Source organism: Botryllus schlosseri, chromosome 13 (assembly GCF_051294905.1).
Source record: "Botryllus schlosseri isolate E-star chromosome 13, Bs_hap1, whole genome shotgun sequence".
Lineage (NCBI taxonomy): Eukaryota > Metazoa > Chordata > Ascidiacea > Stolidobranchia > Styelidae > Botryllus > Botryllus schlosseri.
The window spans coordinates 5210235-5227559 of record NC_137248.1 but is presented as its reverse complement, the minus strand read 5'-3'; the positions used below and the strand labels follow the sequence as shown (position 1 = coordinate 5227559).

Genomic DNA, 17325 nt, shown 5'->3' with positions numbered 1-17325 from the left:
GGTTTAATGCTATGAATTCCAAGCAACCTTTCGCGGGCCGCACTTTGCCCAGGTCTGTAGTGTAACAATCAAGAACGTGGATAGCTAAGCGCTATTTGTAATTTGGATTTGTAATTGTGAATGTCACTTTCAAGGCAGTTCATTTCTCGGCGTAGATCAGGAAGTCAATGTGTATTTGAAAACTAGATTGTCATATAGGCATCCCATGTCCGCTATTCTCTTTGATCAATCAACGTATGGTGCAATCCACGATTACGCGGCGCTCGATGTCGGTTACATCGAATTCGCGACAGATATTAATCTCTGGCTCCACAGCAGTGGTTCCCGACCTTTTTGGATGTCGGAGCCACATCTCAAACTTCAGAGTACTTATGGAGCCGCATGAAAACACTCGAGTAAGCTACTTATAACTAAAATTTAAAGGTAGCTAGCCTACCTCTGGATCTCACTATCAAGCTAATTCAAAGCATGAGCATGAACTATAGATTCTCAGAGGTGGTCACTGGTCAGTAACGAAGTACTTCTACTTTTTCGAAATACTCAAGTAGTTTTACTCTATTTCTGGTACTCACTCAAGTAGATAGAATTTTCGTTGCTTCTACTTCTACTTCGTGATATTTTGTGATCTACTCACTTACTTTTCGCTATTTTTAGTTTGTCAAGTAGAAGTAGCGTAACCTAAATTAGGAAGAAAAACAGTGGGAATTCTCGGGCTGTTTTCACAGAGTTCTAACTTCCAGTTTTAAGAATACTTCAGTAAAACACAGAATTTCCGTTGCGCTCCACACAAAGTAGATATGGGGTTACAAATAAATTTTCCCGTAAGTGAATATTATTTACGTAGCAGGTTGTGTGGCCCCTTTCGCACCGCATTGTCGCCCATATGACAGATTTCATCACAGTAAATATGGCCCATCATAACGTTTGAAACTACCGTTTCGCAATCTAGCATTTACCTATTATATCTTATTCTAGCAGCCCATGGCGTGTCATAATCTGGAAAAGTGGGCTCTGACTTTTTTTAGCGTTAGACCAGTTTTAGCAGACCACCGCTAAAATTGTGTCGACAAAAGACATGAAATACATTTTCCGCTTTTCTGAACTAGTATTGGTATTTCTCGTCCAATTCGCAGTATCATTAGAGTCCTAATTAGTTTCAGTTCTTTTGTCTGGAGAGAGAACATACATGTTGAAGTGTGAAAGCAAGTGCAGTAATGCCTTTAATTTTCGGAAATAAAGCTACACAATATGGCATTTGTACGATCCACTATATTTTTTATCAACGTTTACTAACCGCGCAAATGTTTACACCGAATCTGATACAACTTCTCCGTATATTGCTCTTCAAATAAACTACGCGGCTTTACAATATGGGGGAGGGCGCCATACCATGACATTTTCTAAAACGGGCTGTTCGAGTAAACAGAGGAATAATCAATCAATTAGGTTTATTAATATTTTTATCGTTTCAAAACATCACAAGACTACGATACAATGAAAAGATAAGAAGGCGTCGAAACAACTGGGAGTAGCCTTTAAGATCAGACACCGCATTTCCATATCAATACTATCATTTTCATACCATGATGCGGACGAATGGTTATGCTGTCGAAGATTGGATACCTCGTGGTATGCATCAATATGAATCAACCTCTGCACCTTTCGCATAGGTCAATTTGCAGCTTTGGACAATCCATGCGAACGAATGACGATCGTTTTTACAGCTACTTACTTATTTGAGTAGATTTAAAGTCAGTTAATTATACTTCTACTTCAAGTAGTTTTAAGTTGCCTATGGAAGAAGTACTTCTACTGGTAATTGAGTAGATTTTTTCGTCGCTGCTTTTAATTCTACTTGAGTAACTTTATTGATTACTTTGACCACCTTGGCAGATTCTATATCGGTTATTTTGGCATTGATAGACGCAGATTGGCGAGATAAAGTAAAAATGCATATCATTACTACAACATACTATTATGTCTTCAAGTGATAGTTCTTGATACATTCCAGCACTTAATGCACAAGTTTGCGTGGGATTATGCTCGGAGTAATAGTGGACTTATTGCGATTTATACTTGACTATGAGCCAATATTTTGATGTTAGTAAGAATGAGTCGAAATTTACTCTTCACATAGACTATATATGAAGGTCTACGACCAGCAAAACTCAAGATATATCCTTATCTTACGGGTGTTCATCCATGCATTTAACGCTAGTCTGCAAGAATTCTCTCTCTCGCATTTTAAAAGCGGCCTTGGGCGGCTTCAGACATAACTAATATCCCTCATTTTAGCATTCATATGCAGAAATTGACTATAGCGAAAAAAACTGTCGTCTATTATATTTTTGTGGCATATTTAGAGGTCAATCAGAGTCGCATGCATTGCTGGGAACCACTGCACTACAGAAACTTCAATTTGAGGATTTTGTAAAGGGATCCGAGCCCTTAACCCTGGATACACCACTGTCTTTACCTCTAAAAAACATGTTTAGAATACCCTCCACGCATAAAACACCAGCCGCGAGCATACACATTCGAACATATATTCAAAAGCGAACAACATATACCATTTTGGTCGTACTCGAGCCATTGCATCGATTATACACAAAGTAACGGATATGAATTAGTGCAAGATGGGACGACAAGTGTTACATCGCAACGCGCGGCCCGCTCAGCGCGCTGAAGAATCATGATTGCAATAAATTAATGATGATGCCGCCGGTAATGTACAGTAAGGCAAGAGGGTAACCACCGCGGCAGTCGAAAGTCGGAATACTGCAGCGAAACGTACGAAAAAAAACAAGGAAGCGTAAAATTGAAGGAGACAGCGTTCGTTTTTTACAGCAGCGTGATACGTGTGGTAGCGTGGCGTCTTCTCTTTAGTACGGCACTCTCAGCAGCGGGGTGCCCGCGTTCGTGAAGGTTCAAGACGCGGAGCTCCAGCTTTATACTTTGTAAGCACCACGCTTTTTGCGGAAATACTGCAATCGATACAAATACATTATGGGGTTGGTAAAAAACGGCGTATATTTTGGACATGACGTCACAATATCAGTACTTTACATCGGGCCTCGATGATTAGATAATTCTGGTTGCCTGTTTAGAGCAAAATGCTGAAAATGGTACAGTAGAATTGTATGGTGCAAAACGAGCCAAGATTGATGTTACAGTACAGGCTACTTGATAAAATTGTTAGGTTACCTAAAAAACGCTGCACGTCAATTTTGGCTCATATCCAACCTATAGTGGCATTGCTATGAGAGAAAAAGTTTTGGATTTATTCAATATTAGGCCATGGTCACGTTCAAAATCAAAATTTTCAGCTGCCTGCTGCTGCGACCCGGTGTCGAATATGTACTAGGGCAGGGGCGGGCAACATACGGCCCGCGAAGGGATTTTGTCCGGCCCGCGGACAGTTTTCCGTCTTACATGATAGTGTGGCCCGCGGCCCCGAGATTCCCCACTACTTGCTTACACACGTCAAATTTTAGTGACTGCATGTCATTATATACATGTATGCGCGCTCGAGCGAGGGTGGAGCTTACGCGTAAATTCGTCGAAACCAAAAGACTTATTGCATTATCGGCATTTACGATGTACTCAACCCTAATGTCATTTGTGGTAATCATGGTGTTTGTCGACTACAATGGTCATTTACACCAGGCCGATATTTCTTATTTTTGATTCCGTAACCGTCGGCTTGCAGCACGGCACACTTCTGGGCTTCTGTAAGACACCGCGTATGCCAGGGGGGTCGGGTCGCCAACTCAAAACGGGTGGGAAGCCACTTTCAAAGGCCGCGGGCCGCATAAATTCAATATAGATGTAAAATAGGCCACATAGTTGAACAACCACGCTATGTCGTCACCTACTAAACCAGGGGTGGGCAAACTACGGCCCGCGGGCCGCATGCGGCCCGCAACACGGTTTTGTGCGGCCCGCGAGAGTCTCGAGAAACTTAATGAAAATATTGATATAATGCGGACTAAAAATCTACAGGGATATCATTAAACTTTTTCCTAATATATTTTACCATGTTTATTCTAAGGTAAATACTTCCTATATCATTTTTATGTATAATTTCTGGCGCGACAGCCCGACCTTCGCTCAAGGCCAATGCATTTTGAAAGGTTTGATCTGCTAAACATCACAGAAATCCGAAACGGGATTGATATAATTAGGATCGCGAGTGTGATTCTAGATTGGCCACTCCAGCAACGTTTATTAATTTTAGTGCTGTGCTTGGAGAAAACGATTCCCGGGTGTATTAGGTAGATTCGTTCTCTGTATGAGTAAAACAGGGGTGGCCAACCCGCGGCCGTGGACGCGCAATTCAATTAGTATGTGTTGGCGGCCACCGACATGCAATTTGAATTTACGAATTGACTCCCGATTTCTTGAAAGATTTTAATTAGTGTTGAGATTTTCTTCGCGCTGCGCGCGATACAATTTCACTTTCTTTTTCGATTTTAATATAGTAGCGCTCTTTGCCATCAGAGCCCCACAGTACAGATGCGAAAAGCAGAGGAAATGATGCGCCTCACATATAAATACCAACTCGGAATCGTGTGCACCTCTCTATACCGACAATCTGATAGGAGGTTAAGAAATATCAGCTTGCAACAAAGTGACTAACAGCAATTGGCCCACCCGGATATGCATCATCATTTATAAATTGCCTTAAATTCTGGAAAACACCGCCTCCATCAACTCTACCGGTGAATCTGATCACATGGGCTGAGAAAGGTTAAAGTTTGATAGTAATATCTCAAACTACTGATATTAATGACGAAATTCACTAGTGAATCTGAAAAACTTTTCGCGCTTCGCGCGAATATTAACATTTTCTTCCCATTTCCAGTGCGCACTCGTGATTTCGGTTCGTATGGTAAGCCTATATCATTTAATAGACGAGTCCGGAGTTCACCGGAAATAGACATAGCCATTGTAACATGGTTATTCGGCGCCCAGCTCGTTCGTTAGGAATATGCCCAGGAATGCAGCCGTCGGCTACATAAGTAGTCGAAATGCGGCCGTGAATGGCCAAAATGTTGGCCACCCCTGGCGTAAAATAACGCTATCTATATTTTTTATCTACACATAGTAGAAGCGTGTTGAAGGTAATATGGTTTTGATGCTGCCAGCATTGTGTGTCCTGGAACCGACCCAAAAGTGGAATTAGCAAATCCATGAACAGATAGCTGCTCACCTATTTCAATTTCAATCCCATTTTTAAGAATCAGGACAACTGACTTTCATCCCTATAGTTCTGACAAATTGGTTTTTGAGGTCGACCAGCCTGTAAAGTCTCGCCACTGCTTCTGACGCGTGTACGATTTCGTCAAAGCAATGTTTGGTTGGTTTTAAATAAGCATATAGATTATCTCCATGTCGTCGCTATATGATCAAGTATCAATATTGTGTTTTGGTTTATAATCCCAATTTTATTCAGTGCGGCCCGCGAATGGATCCCGATGCTGAATGCGGCCCGCGAGCTCAAAAGTTTGCCCACCCCTGTACTAAACCCTAATGAATTGATATCTTGGTAAATTTGGGGTATCGAATGCCTTCAAATCTTAATTAAGAATCGCAGCGTGTGTTGGTTCATCAGAGAGAAGCAGACATGGTGGTGCCTGTATGACAATGCTGTTCTGAAATCCACATCGTCCTCGCCATTATTGATGAGAAATTTCCTTGAAATTGCTTTGAAGTTACATTGCTGTCGTTAAAATGCATTCATTAAATACCATTTATTCCTTGTATATGTGGATAAATGGGGCGAATAATGTATCGATTCAGCAATCTGGCCCGCCAAGTTCTTAATTTTCCTATATCCGGCCCACCGACTGGAGAAGTTGCCCGCCCCTGTACTAGGGTTCACTCACCCAAATTGAATCTTTAGATTCTATGCTTCAAGATGGCGAATCAAGCCCAAATTCCTTCTTCATCCTGAAAACAGGCACAAAGTCGAGATTAGAAGACATTCGAACACATCAGTTGAAAAGAGAGAGAGGGTTCATTTTCAGAATAACATCAATGCAAATTAACATCTGACACCTTCTTGGAGCCGTGATGCCCGTTCTGACTTCTCCGACTCGAGCCTGGCGACGAGTGAGAGTGCCTCTTCTGATGCGGGCTGGCGGGTTGCCTGCTTTGCGACTGGCCCTCGAAATACGTGCCTTGCATCAGCTGCAGTCGGTTTTCCGTCTGAACACGGTTGATTTGATAAGAAAAACGGATTTTCAAAGGCCGGGAGAGCGCGCGAATCGCACCTGCTGTTTCAACTGCGACACCAGATGGTTTTTTTCCTTCTTCAAAGATTGCACCTCGTCCTGGTTGGCTCGCTTCTTCGAGCCGGACAGTTCCAGCAGCGCGATGTTTGCGTCTTTCTCGCTGATGGCCGCGAGCAACGCTTCTTGCCTGGAGAACAAAATGGGAGGTTAACCCACCCCAACTTGGATTGTGGCGCTTTCTGAGGTCACGATTTGAGAAGTTGACTCGTTTCGTTATTACGGAAATAAAATTTTATTACTCGCGTCGATCATTAGAGGTTAGTATCAATCTGTCTGAAATCGGATAGTAAATCCGCCTGACCAGGCCCGAGATGTGCCGGGTATGCAACTCTCAACGGGCTCAAGCACTGTGACATTATTCAGTTACATTGTGTCGCATAAGATATATGTAAACATTTCATCCTTAGGCTGAACGAGCCATATGCAGATTCATGATTAGAAATATCCTACGACCTAATTAGGGTAACTAAGGGAAACACATTACCATAGAGAACAGAAACCATCAAAACATAATTTCCACACCCAACAAAAAAAATTGTATGAATATTAACTGCAAATTAGTGCGAATTTTGCAGTACGAGTAAGGTGGTCCGCAGAGCCCCTATTAGGAACCAGCGTACTACTGGGTTTGTACTAGCAGTACGGCCAATCAAGGAGTCAAGGCTCAGATTGCCTGAAGACAAGTTTCTAAATAATCGTCTGTTACACCCAATTCAAATCATTACATCTGGTAATGTGTTTGGATTCGATTTCGTCGAAAATCTCAGCACGGTCGCTGCCAGGATATTGCGCTGAAGCTTACTTGATATCAAACAACTCTTCCACTCTCTTCCTCCTCTCGGCCTGCAAAGTGTGGATCGTCTTCTCCCGATCGTAAAGCGCCGCTTCGGCGCTCTTAAACTTTGACCTCGCGTCGTCCAGGTCGCTTTGACTAAGTTTAACCTGTTTCTCGATCTCTTCTTGCCTGGTCCGCAGCTGGCATGCGTTTTCGCGCTCCTGCGTCAGGACGCTTTCGCGGTCGGCCGTGTCCAGAACGCTTTGACGTAGCGCTTCTTCAAGCTCTTCGATACGTTCGTCTCGCGCTTTGATCTGCGTCTGAAAACGGTTAAAAATGCGACAAATATAACAACAGCGATAAATTGCTATCGGCGATACGCGCAGAGTCACTGTCATTTTAATGGCCGTCTCACTTAATGTGGAGAAATCAGTAAAATTGGTGCCGGGAGTCAAAAGCCAATCACAAACTATAATACTTTGAACTATCGGAACTCATTTCGGATTCATCAATACAACGACACGTTGATAAACGGCGCGAAAACTCGTACTATAAAATTGACGCGAGTGAAATTTTGGTTGCATTTAGGACTGGGAAGAATGATTCTAGTATTCGTTCTAACAATTCGAGTAGAGTATCGCGAGATGATTTTTTTCAGTACCGAAAGTGTACAGAAGTTCTACAGAAGTCAATTTATCAACGAGAATTATAGTTTTGATACTGTTTTCCACTGTGGAATACTGCAAACCTGGATTGGTCGTATCACAACATACGAAACAAAGCACAAGGCTATTTGGAAGTTTCGGAAATGACATATATGTCAAATCGTGATCAACCCACAACTTTGTTTCAAAGTGCTATCAAATAGTTATGGTCGATCAAATACCAATTATCTTTGCGATGTACAACTCGCATTATATTCTTTGTGGCAGCATAAAAGATACATATTTGAACATTCAACTCGGCGCTTAATACTGTGACTCACCAAAAATTGGGCGGTGTCCTTCGTGTGCGCGGCGCCCTTCAATTTTGAGTCCTCCACCATCTTATTTTGCAACGACTTGATTTTGGCTTGTTGGTCTTTCACTTGCCTGCATAGAAATAACCGTCACAACAGGCACGTAATAGCTTCAGACGCAACGACATTGCAAAGATGAAATGGCAAATAACGGGCTGCAGAGCTTTTAGAAGATTTTGTCTCATGATTTTAGCAGTCGATCGGATGTGGCTACTATGCAACTATATAGTATGCTATTTGTATACAGCCATACAAAACATACCTTTCCAGAGCGACGAGACGCCTGTCCTTCTCGTGCTTTTCGTTTTCTGTCTCCGTCAAAATCTTCAACAAACGGTCGAGGTTGTTTTGACATTCCGCAACCTGAAAGCACATTTTCATCGATAAAATAAACAAATTTTATACTTATTTTTATATTAAATAAATATTATGATAATTAACACTAGAGTGACTAAAATCATGACCACACCTCCTCTTCTTTGTCTTTCGCCAACTTCTCGGCGTCCGCCAATTTCTTTTCGTTGGTCAACCTCCGTTGGTTCACTTCCAGCTCTGCTTGCGCCTGCGCAACAGGGGTGACGTCAACACACGGTTTCTAATTTCGATATTTGCACGTGACTGGACTATTTTTAGCGTGCGGCAATCCAAGTATATCAATCGACGAAGCAGGCGGTGGCAGTTCCGAGTACACGGAATGAGTTTGATAATTTCCAAACATCAACATGACTTTAACATTAAGCATGAGTCAAATGAAAAACAGTCCGTATTGGATTTGAAACTGATTTGCAAGATAATGTTATAATTTAGTCTCCGAAACATGATCTTGACACTAGGCTCCAGTCGGGAAACAATAATGTTGGTACAGGATTTGAAACTGATTTGCAAGTAACTGCTACAAAGCTGGCTTTAATGTCTGACAGTGACTACCCTTAACATCAACTTGATGTTGACATAAGGCACTGGTGAAGGGACAAAACTGTTTGCATCGGATTCGATACTCATTTGCAAGTAACTGGTACAAAAGCACACGTCAATTTCATCTGTGACAGTTACTGACAGCGTTGTTAGTTGGTCATTGCACGATGGATATTCGGTCGAAAAAAATGCTTGTGGTGCAATCAATAATGGAAATTTGATTCCAACATCACGCCGTGTATTCTAAATATATTACAGGATGTCATGCATTAACTGCATTCAAGTGTGGATGCCGAGCAGCTGAAACACGCTGTTTGCAGGTGATATCGGTTGATTATGATTACGTTGTAGAGACTGTTGAGAGACTATAGAGCTTCGATATACAATTGAACAATATATTCATATTGAAATAAACCGAAATATGTTGACATACAATGTTCTTTTCAATTCTCTACTAGCTGCAGGCGAGTGGCGATTACCAGCCGAAAATATTCGGGTTCATTTCAATATGGACTTGAACATATTATTCAATCGTAGGCTAAGCTGTGATAAGTTGAGCACGTTAATATCAATCAAATCAGCAAGCAGACTTTATAAATCAAAGGCACACTACGAAGCCAACTAGATCAGCAAAATTCAAACTGATTTTGTTCTTCAAAATAAACATGCAAATACAATAACAAGAAGCGTTATACACGGCACACCACGCCAAGCTGGAATCGCGAGCATGCAAATCTCGAAGCCTAGCGCAGCTAGAATCCGCCAAGCACTGAACAACACTTACGACTGAACTTTTGAGGTCATCCTCAACCTGAGACAAATTGCCGAACATGTAAATGATACAGTGCACAGATAATTTTCACAGTGCTGGTAACAGTGTGTACGAGTCGAGTTGAACAGTGACAATGACAAAAATACGATGCACAACATATTGCAACATTTCTATATCTGTTGCGAACATACTTGACACAGCCTACCTTGTGAAGTTGCGTTTCATTATGTGATAATTTCTCTTTCAGCTGCTGCATGCTGATGTCCATCTGTTTAATTTGTGAGTCCTTCTTCAAACCGGCCGACGCTAACGCCGATGCATGCTCTTTCATGTCCGAAAGGCTGGTCTGGTAATGTGTAAAAGATTCGATTTAGGGTCGCCACATTCCAATTAAGTCAAGACAGTTTTATCAAGCCCAAGATACAATGCTGAATTCAAGGGAAAATGCTAGTATTCTCCACTAAGCCTACATTCTACCAAAACTTGACATTTTTATCAAGAATATGCCACATTAATACGGTTCTGACGCAATATTGCGTCTTCACTCTAGTCGTCACTAGCAAAAAGTTTGAGTCATCAACACCAAATTTCCAGCAGGAGGAAAAGTGAACATGAATTGCAGTATCTTCAAAGAAAAAGTGCACCACCAACTTGCTATAGACATAGGCGAAAATGCCAAAATGCTCAAAGAACATAACACAGAGACTATCTGTGTCCACAAATGATATAACTTCTCACTCAATGGGTCCAACGCTACAAATGTAGTACGTCTCATTTCATCCATAAACTGCGCACTGCTAAATGATATCAGTTATGAGAAAAATTAATACTTCACAGCTTCCACTTCCTTTAGTATTGTTCAGTTGGTGTAGTTCAAAAACAATCATATCCGTGGACACCCAAATTTGATGTAACAAGTCGAAGTGTGCCATTAGCAACTTAGTCTCTTGTATATCTCATAACGTACATGCAGGGCCACCACCGTATCACGAACAAAACAAAGGATAAGTTAGTAAAATGTATTATCCCGTAGCTGCTGACGGACTCTGTAAGTAGTTATCCTTGGAATCGTATTAAATGATGACACACGATAACGTACCTCTTTCTCCGATAATTCCTGCTTCATCGAGTTGCACGACACAATCAAGTTTTTCTGTTCTTGTTCGTATCTCCCGAGGTCGCTCTTCCATTTCTCCTCTCCAGTCTTGAGTTGCGCTTGCAGCTTTTTAATCAATTTCTCCTGCCAAGGCAAGCGAAGACATAAAACATGGAAGTCACTACAAACAGTAGATGGATCACACGTAATTCCAAGCAATGGTGTTGTATCTTTTCAGTATATCTTTTAATACCAGACCTCAAATGGCTTTCTGAAGGAAGTCATGGGGATTTTTCGTGGCATAAGGCTCTATTAGGGGAAAAGCTACATTTTAAAGCTACTATCAGTTGAATCGCAGCATTTTTGAATGTGTTCACTCACTATACACATCCTCTGAAGTCAATTTCGCAAAAGATTCTCTACAGCTATGCCGGAAGAGAGTGTTTTTTTACTCAGTATTTTACAAGTTCATGATTTCAACCTGCTTCTGCTATTGTCATAGTCAAGAGATCTAGTACCAGTAACATGAACTATTACCAAGGACAAACATGTCACTTGGAACAACCTACCATGCGTCTGACATACGAATTCACATTCAGCACTATATTAGAAGCCTGACTTCACAGGTCTAAGTTTTCAACATTATCATCATTATGCAACTGATGACTTCAACGTAACAAGTGAATGGAATAAAAATACATGGAGAAAGATACTAACAAGCGCTCCTAATTCATGTGCAGCTTCTATTCGGCAGCACAGCATTCGATTTCAACTTAGCAACACATTCACACGTGTGCCTAGCAAATGTGAAGTAGCCATAAGTCGCCATAAGAGTCAACGGTTCAAGACCACCGATCCGATGGTTTCCAACTGGAAAATGACTGCATTGGAAAGTTTGGTAAACGCAAAAAATTACCTTTTGCGTCAAAGCTTCCTCCATCGTGCTAAGCGCAGTTTCGCTGCTGTGCGAATCCTTCTGAATATCTTGCATTCGCTGTCTGATAATTTCCAGTTGCCTGTCCTTCTCTCTTACTGCCTCAGCGAGGCTCTCGATCTGAATGGAGTAGTAATAGTAAATTATCGGAGAATCACGCGAAATATCGCAACAAACGGATAGATAAACGTCGAAAATCTTACCCTCTTTTTGACTTTGTTGACAAAAGGCATTTTTTAAAAGTGTTCGATATACTCCGATAAATTAAACCTGTACGCGGTTAAAAATCTTAGCAGAATGCCGGACTTGACACGTCCGTTTCCTTTAAAACCTAGCCGTGTGACGTTTCGGAATCTATTTCCGACGCGAGCTCGGTTTCGTGTCACGCGCGTCGATTTGAGAAAAGCCCATTTGCAAGATCAGAGCGGAGCTGCGGTTCCGGATAACATTCGACAGGAAGTACTTCACGTCGATATGTTAACCGGGAATGCGAACAATCGGTGAATTCACGTGTAGCCAGGCACCGAGATTGAAACTATACATTCACTTCTATGACAATGTATTTCTCTTTGCAATTTCACAATAACGCAGAGGACTAAAATCCAATCTCTCGTATCGCGAATGAGTAGTGACCATCAATAACAACTCATGTCGTAAACTAACAATAGCTGGTCAAAGTAAAGGTAACTGATGTAGCTTTAAGCAACATAAAACCGAAGAGAAGAGAATGACACAGTGATGATAAGGAGACAAAGTACTGTGCAAAGGAGCTACTCCGATAATAGTATTTCGTTGCATAATCGCGGGTCACCACAACTATTATTGCCTATATATATATTATATAACACATTACAAACTAAAACAAGGTAACTAGAAAACTACATCGTCCTTTGTAAGATCTTTCCTTATTAACACTCGCTACAGGTTATAAGCAATAGTGGTGTCTTTTTCAGTTATTAGGTAACTTTTCAGGCATCAAGTAGACCAAATGGCAATAAGGCGCTCAAAAAAGGGTTAAGTTCCACTGTGTTACAGCAATTGCACGACACGCGTACCTTTTTATGTAAAATCACAATCTTCCGGTTTTTAACTTCCAGAGTGTCTTGAAGATGTGCCAGCTCGCCGCCGTTGGCGCTGCGTTCCTCTTGCAACACCGACAGCTGCTCTTGCTTTCTGTCGAGAACCTGCTGCTTTTCGTCGAGTCGCGTTCTCAAGGAGTCCACCTGCGAATGACGACTCGGCAAATTCAATTCTCAGATGGTCGCATATATATATATTGCTTAGTTGGACGTCTTGTGACTTCCTTTGCGCGAGCCGATAGTCGCGAGTTAACACAATGCGCGTGACGACGGTGAATTCAATGCGGCGTAAAGGCGACACGATACCTTTGGAACAGACCAGGACAACTAGTTATCTAATTAGTAGTGAGATTTCATTTTGACATGTCATGTGATGTCAAAATAAGTCAAGATTTTGTTAAAAGTGTAGCGTTAGGTCAAAAAATCGTCAAAAAAATTGTCAAAATTGTTTAGAAGTCAAAATTATTTTGCAACCTGCATTTCGTTTGTATCGTAGATGTTTGCACTGTCGGTGAACTTATCCTTTGACATTTGACATCTTGTAGCCTACTTTTATAGGTCAGTATTTCATTTTTTCATGTAAAAATTTGTCAGTTTCAAAGTCAAAACTTTTTTAAGGCCAAACTACTTCGCAAGGACAGACAGTTCCCACCAGAAATGAAGATTACCAGTACAATTCTACCGTTATGTGCGAAAACCCCTAATTTACATAGACGAGGGCTAAATTTTGTTGAAATTAGGTTTTTTAAGCTAAAAAAACGTTAAACTTTTGATTTTTCAGGTCAAAATCTTCCGTTTTTACTAGGTAAAAAAAAAGTCCTGCTAATTGGAGCGAAATGCCAGTAATCTAGTTATAATCGAATTTGTGAAAAGATTCTATGATCTAATTTAAATTGTAATCTAATTTCTGCTTTTTCTCAAAATGCTACAGGAAAATTGTTCGCATGCATCAACGAGAATAAACTGCTTTGATATGAACTGACTGTAATTTTAAATTCTAATCCAATTTGGAAAAAAATAAGCGTTTGTAATTCTTATTGTAAGCTAATTTGAAAAAAATGTGTAGCTATAATTCTAATTGTCAACCTCTCCTTTGGAAAGCTTGTGTGTGTTTGTGCACGAACACATGATTCACAATTGAGTTATGTAAAAATATATTCATAATGAAATGAACCTGAATATATGATTCAGCTGACACTCGTCAGAGGTAATCGACCACTTAGCAGTTACTGACAATTACCCCTGACAAGTGTCAGTCGAAAATTTTCAGGTGTATTTCAAGAAGATACTATTCAATTGTATATTGAAGCTCTGTAACTCCAAGAATCTTTTAACATACGATTAGTATGCAAACAGATGCTTGCATTTCATGCATACAAGACCGCCAGAAAGGTATATTTGGCATCATGCAGACATCAATTACAAGCACCATCGAAATTCAGTGTCGCAGACATTTTGAGTTACGAGGGTCATTATCTAAGGTGTCATTACATCCGACAATTTACGATGCAAGAATGAGGTTGCACTTCAATACCGCCCGATAATAGTCTACATCTGGCAATGCAGCCAGCTCCTAATCGAAATCCGGAAGGAGCTTTGTGCAGATTGTCGAATGCAAAGTGGACCAAATTTCAAGGAAATTAATTTATGCTATCATCAATCACAGTTCCATATTCTAATCAGTTCGTCATTTTCTATTGATCGTTTATTTATACCTGCGCTGGTTTAAGACGATTTGTGCATGATGAAAAATGACATGACACACCTTCAGACAATTTTGCAGACAGGTGCTTCTATTTACTGAGCTTCCCACACTTGAATTACTCCAGTCAAGGATTTCTTTTCCATTCTTTCATAATAGGAACATAGGATCTACAAGACACTAATAGCTATTCTGTTTCTCATGTATAGGCATTTCAAAATATCTAAAGTTGAAACGGGTTATAGGTGAGACTAAATGCGAGGGAAGTTTCAAACTATTTCTCAAAGTTACCACATAATAAAATTGACAGGTCTGACGCAAATTACACCAGCTACTTGACAAGGCAGTCGCAATATTGAGTAATAACATCTGATTTGGTTCAACCTCTGTTTTCAAAGAACTGGAATTCACGGGACGGGTCAAATCGGATTCAAATGAAACGCAAACAGCACTATTACAAGACGTTTTTGCTGCCAAATCATCAGACATTGGGTTCATTATGATCTTCCATTAAATTTTAGAAGCATCAGGCTTTTTCTATGTGATCTCTAGTCAGTTACAGTATTTACCGCAGCCAAAAATAGTCTGTGCAAGATAGAGGTTGTTGGAACACTAATTCTCTTAAAATTAATTATTAAATTCTCCTAAAAATTAAAGGTAATGCTGATCATGTGATTGACTAGCTCAAGTTGGCTTATTTCCTTATTGAGGGCTGGCAATCAAAACAACTCAGCACAATTAGCATCGGGAATATTGATGACTCTAATTTATTATTCAACCTGCTATGATTCATTTGTATAAGTGACTTTATTACCTGATTTGAGTAACATTATTCAATATCGATAGAAATGATCGTTATTGCCTCTATACAAGCAAGGTAATAAGTTTACGTAGGTAGCGATGGGAAATGCATTATATTACCAACCTCCGCTTGCAAAACAGTGGTGCGTTGTTCCTTGGCGGCCAGGGATTCTTTCAATACGTCAATGTGCTGGCGGCTGTCCGATTGCTGGTTATTCAGAGTGTCCAGTTTGGTCTGCATGGTGGCGAGCATCGTGTCTTTCTTTTGCAAATCGCATTTCAACTGCTCGATCTAATCAATTGATTATAACAGTGTTATCGCTGCGTTGACTTTGATGACTCTTCTCACAACATAACGCACTTCTTCTTGGTCAGTTTTGGATTAAAAGAAATGATCGCAACGCTAACATTGTGGCACCATCTTTAAATTTAGAACCATGATTGCCAGAGGACGCTTATTTGTCAATAAAATTTCCTTCACACAACCACTTTCTTCTAGCTATATCCCGCATTTGGGATCAACCAATAGTAATTATTTATGGATATCATTACGATAACCTATCGCAGGACGGGTTTAATCATGACATTCCGTAAAATCATGCCCAACACACATCCACTGAAAACTTGCAAAAAATAACATATAAACTGATGGCATTTGTCAAAATGTTTGCTACACACTACTATACATCATCCATCCTGACTATTTCAAATCTACGCATCCAATGAGCTATATCACGCTCTTAAGACGATATCATTTTGCATCATGCGACAAGCAAAATATATCGATTCATCTAAAAAGCATTCAAGCACCTATCATAACACAAAAAATATAAGATAATGTCATCTGATTGATTACAAAAAACACAATATCCAATCGATACCGCGTAGCTTTCAAGTAGGCCAGCGCCTACAGCCCCAACAGATCATCAATACAAACAGAATGATATTGGCTCAACAGAATCATGATTGTACTCACTACATGCAAAGCATGTGTCACATCATGAGACACAATATGAAAATCATCATTATAACAAATGTCATAGTTAGCATCCGTCAAACTATTTACGAGGAATGATACCGATAATAGAAAGATGATAAGCTACAAAGATCAACCAAAACAGTAGCAATCAAAAGAAACCCATCACCGAATCTAACAGAAAATCTACCAATCGTAAGGCAGTATATACCAGAATCGTAGATACAACAGTTGTAGCGACATCGTGTGGAGACAGATAGAAGACGCCTGAAGAGCAAAATACGTTTGGCAAAAATATCCGTCTCATGGACTAAGAGACATATTGAATTGGATCAGATATTGATAAAGTTATTGTCCAAATTGATGGGGTGGAATAAAAGTACCTAATATCCGTTGTCCATTTTTTAAATTTTGAGATCCATTTTAAAAACTTTGAAAAAATGAAGTTTTTGTAAAATATTCATTTTTTCAGCCTTACCTTGGCCATGATTATGCTCGTCACTTTGTTTCAAAGTTAAACATGGCCAAGATATCAATATTTTACAACTTTATTTTCTCAAAATGCGACATTGAAAAACATCGAAGAATGTCACATCAGGGTAAGGAAATTCAGCACCGTATGCTTCATCTTTTTGCTATATCGAAAATTTCAAACTTCTCTCCTTTTGTAGGATTTGAACAAATCAACAATTTACGCCGCATACCTGCATGCAGCACAGGATAATTTTAGAAGCAAACGACGGATATTATGCTTCGGATGACAACATTTTAATATCTGCTTACTTCTTCATCAACACAACACAATTTCAGTAATTTTCTTGGACTCTGCCAGAGATAAGCTGTCTCAGAGGACAGACAGACCACATATCACTAATACTGTGGACAAGATCGATAACATACTGGCAATATAGAGGAACTTTACTGCCAACTACCATTTTACTTTGTTCTAAAGTTCTCTACT

General features: G+C 40.2%; 1 protein-coding gene across 5 annotated transcripts in view; it reads right to left on the bottom strand.

The window, feature by feature from the left end:
- Nucleotides 1-2528: 2528 nt before the first annotated feature.
- LOC145454353 (ERC protein 2-like) overlaps nucleotides 2529-17325 on the bottom strand; it is a 39028-nt gene continuing 24231 nt past the window's right edge. For 4 of the 5 annotated variants that reach the window (XM_080332353.1, XM_080332355.1, XM_080332357.1 and 1 more), the window contains 14 exons: nucleotides 15513-15680; nucleotides 12862-13029; nucleotides 11789-11926; nucleotides 10876-11016; nucleotides 9982-10122; nucleotides 9789-9815; nucleotides 8559-8651; nucleotides 8352-8452; nucleotides 8057-8162; nucleotides 7099-7391; nucleotides 6276-6423; nucleotides 6061-6210; nucleotides 5889-5952; nucleotides 2529-2984 (listed from right to left, as the gene is read on the bottom strand). In XM_080332353.1, coding sequence (XP_080188479.1) covers nucleotides 5929-5952; nucleotides 6061-6210; nucleotides 6276-6423; nucleotides 7099-7391; nucleotides 8057-8162; nucleotides 8352-8452; nucleotides 8559-8651; nucleotides 9789-9815; nucleotides 9982-10122; nucleotides 10876-11016; nucleotides 11789-11926; nucleotides 12862-13029; nucleotides 15513-15680 — 1698 coding nt within the window. In that variant the 3' untranslated portion in view covers nucleotides 2529-2984; nucleotides 5889-5928. The remainder of the gene's footprint in view (nucleotides 2985-5888; nucleotides 5953-6060; nucleotides 6211-6275; nucleotides 6424-7098; nucleotides 7392-8056; nucleotides 8163-8351; nucleotides 8453-8558; nucleotides 8652-9788; nucleotides 9816-9981; nucleotides 10123-10875; nucleotides 11017-11788; nucleotides 11927-12861; nucleotides 13030-15512; nucleotides 15681-17325) is intronic. The other variant, XM_080332354.1, reaches the window with a different exon arrangement.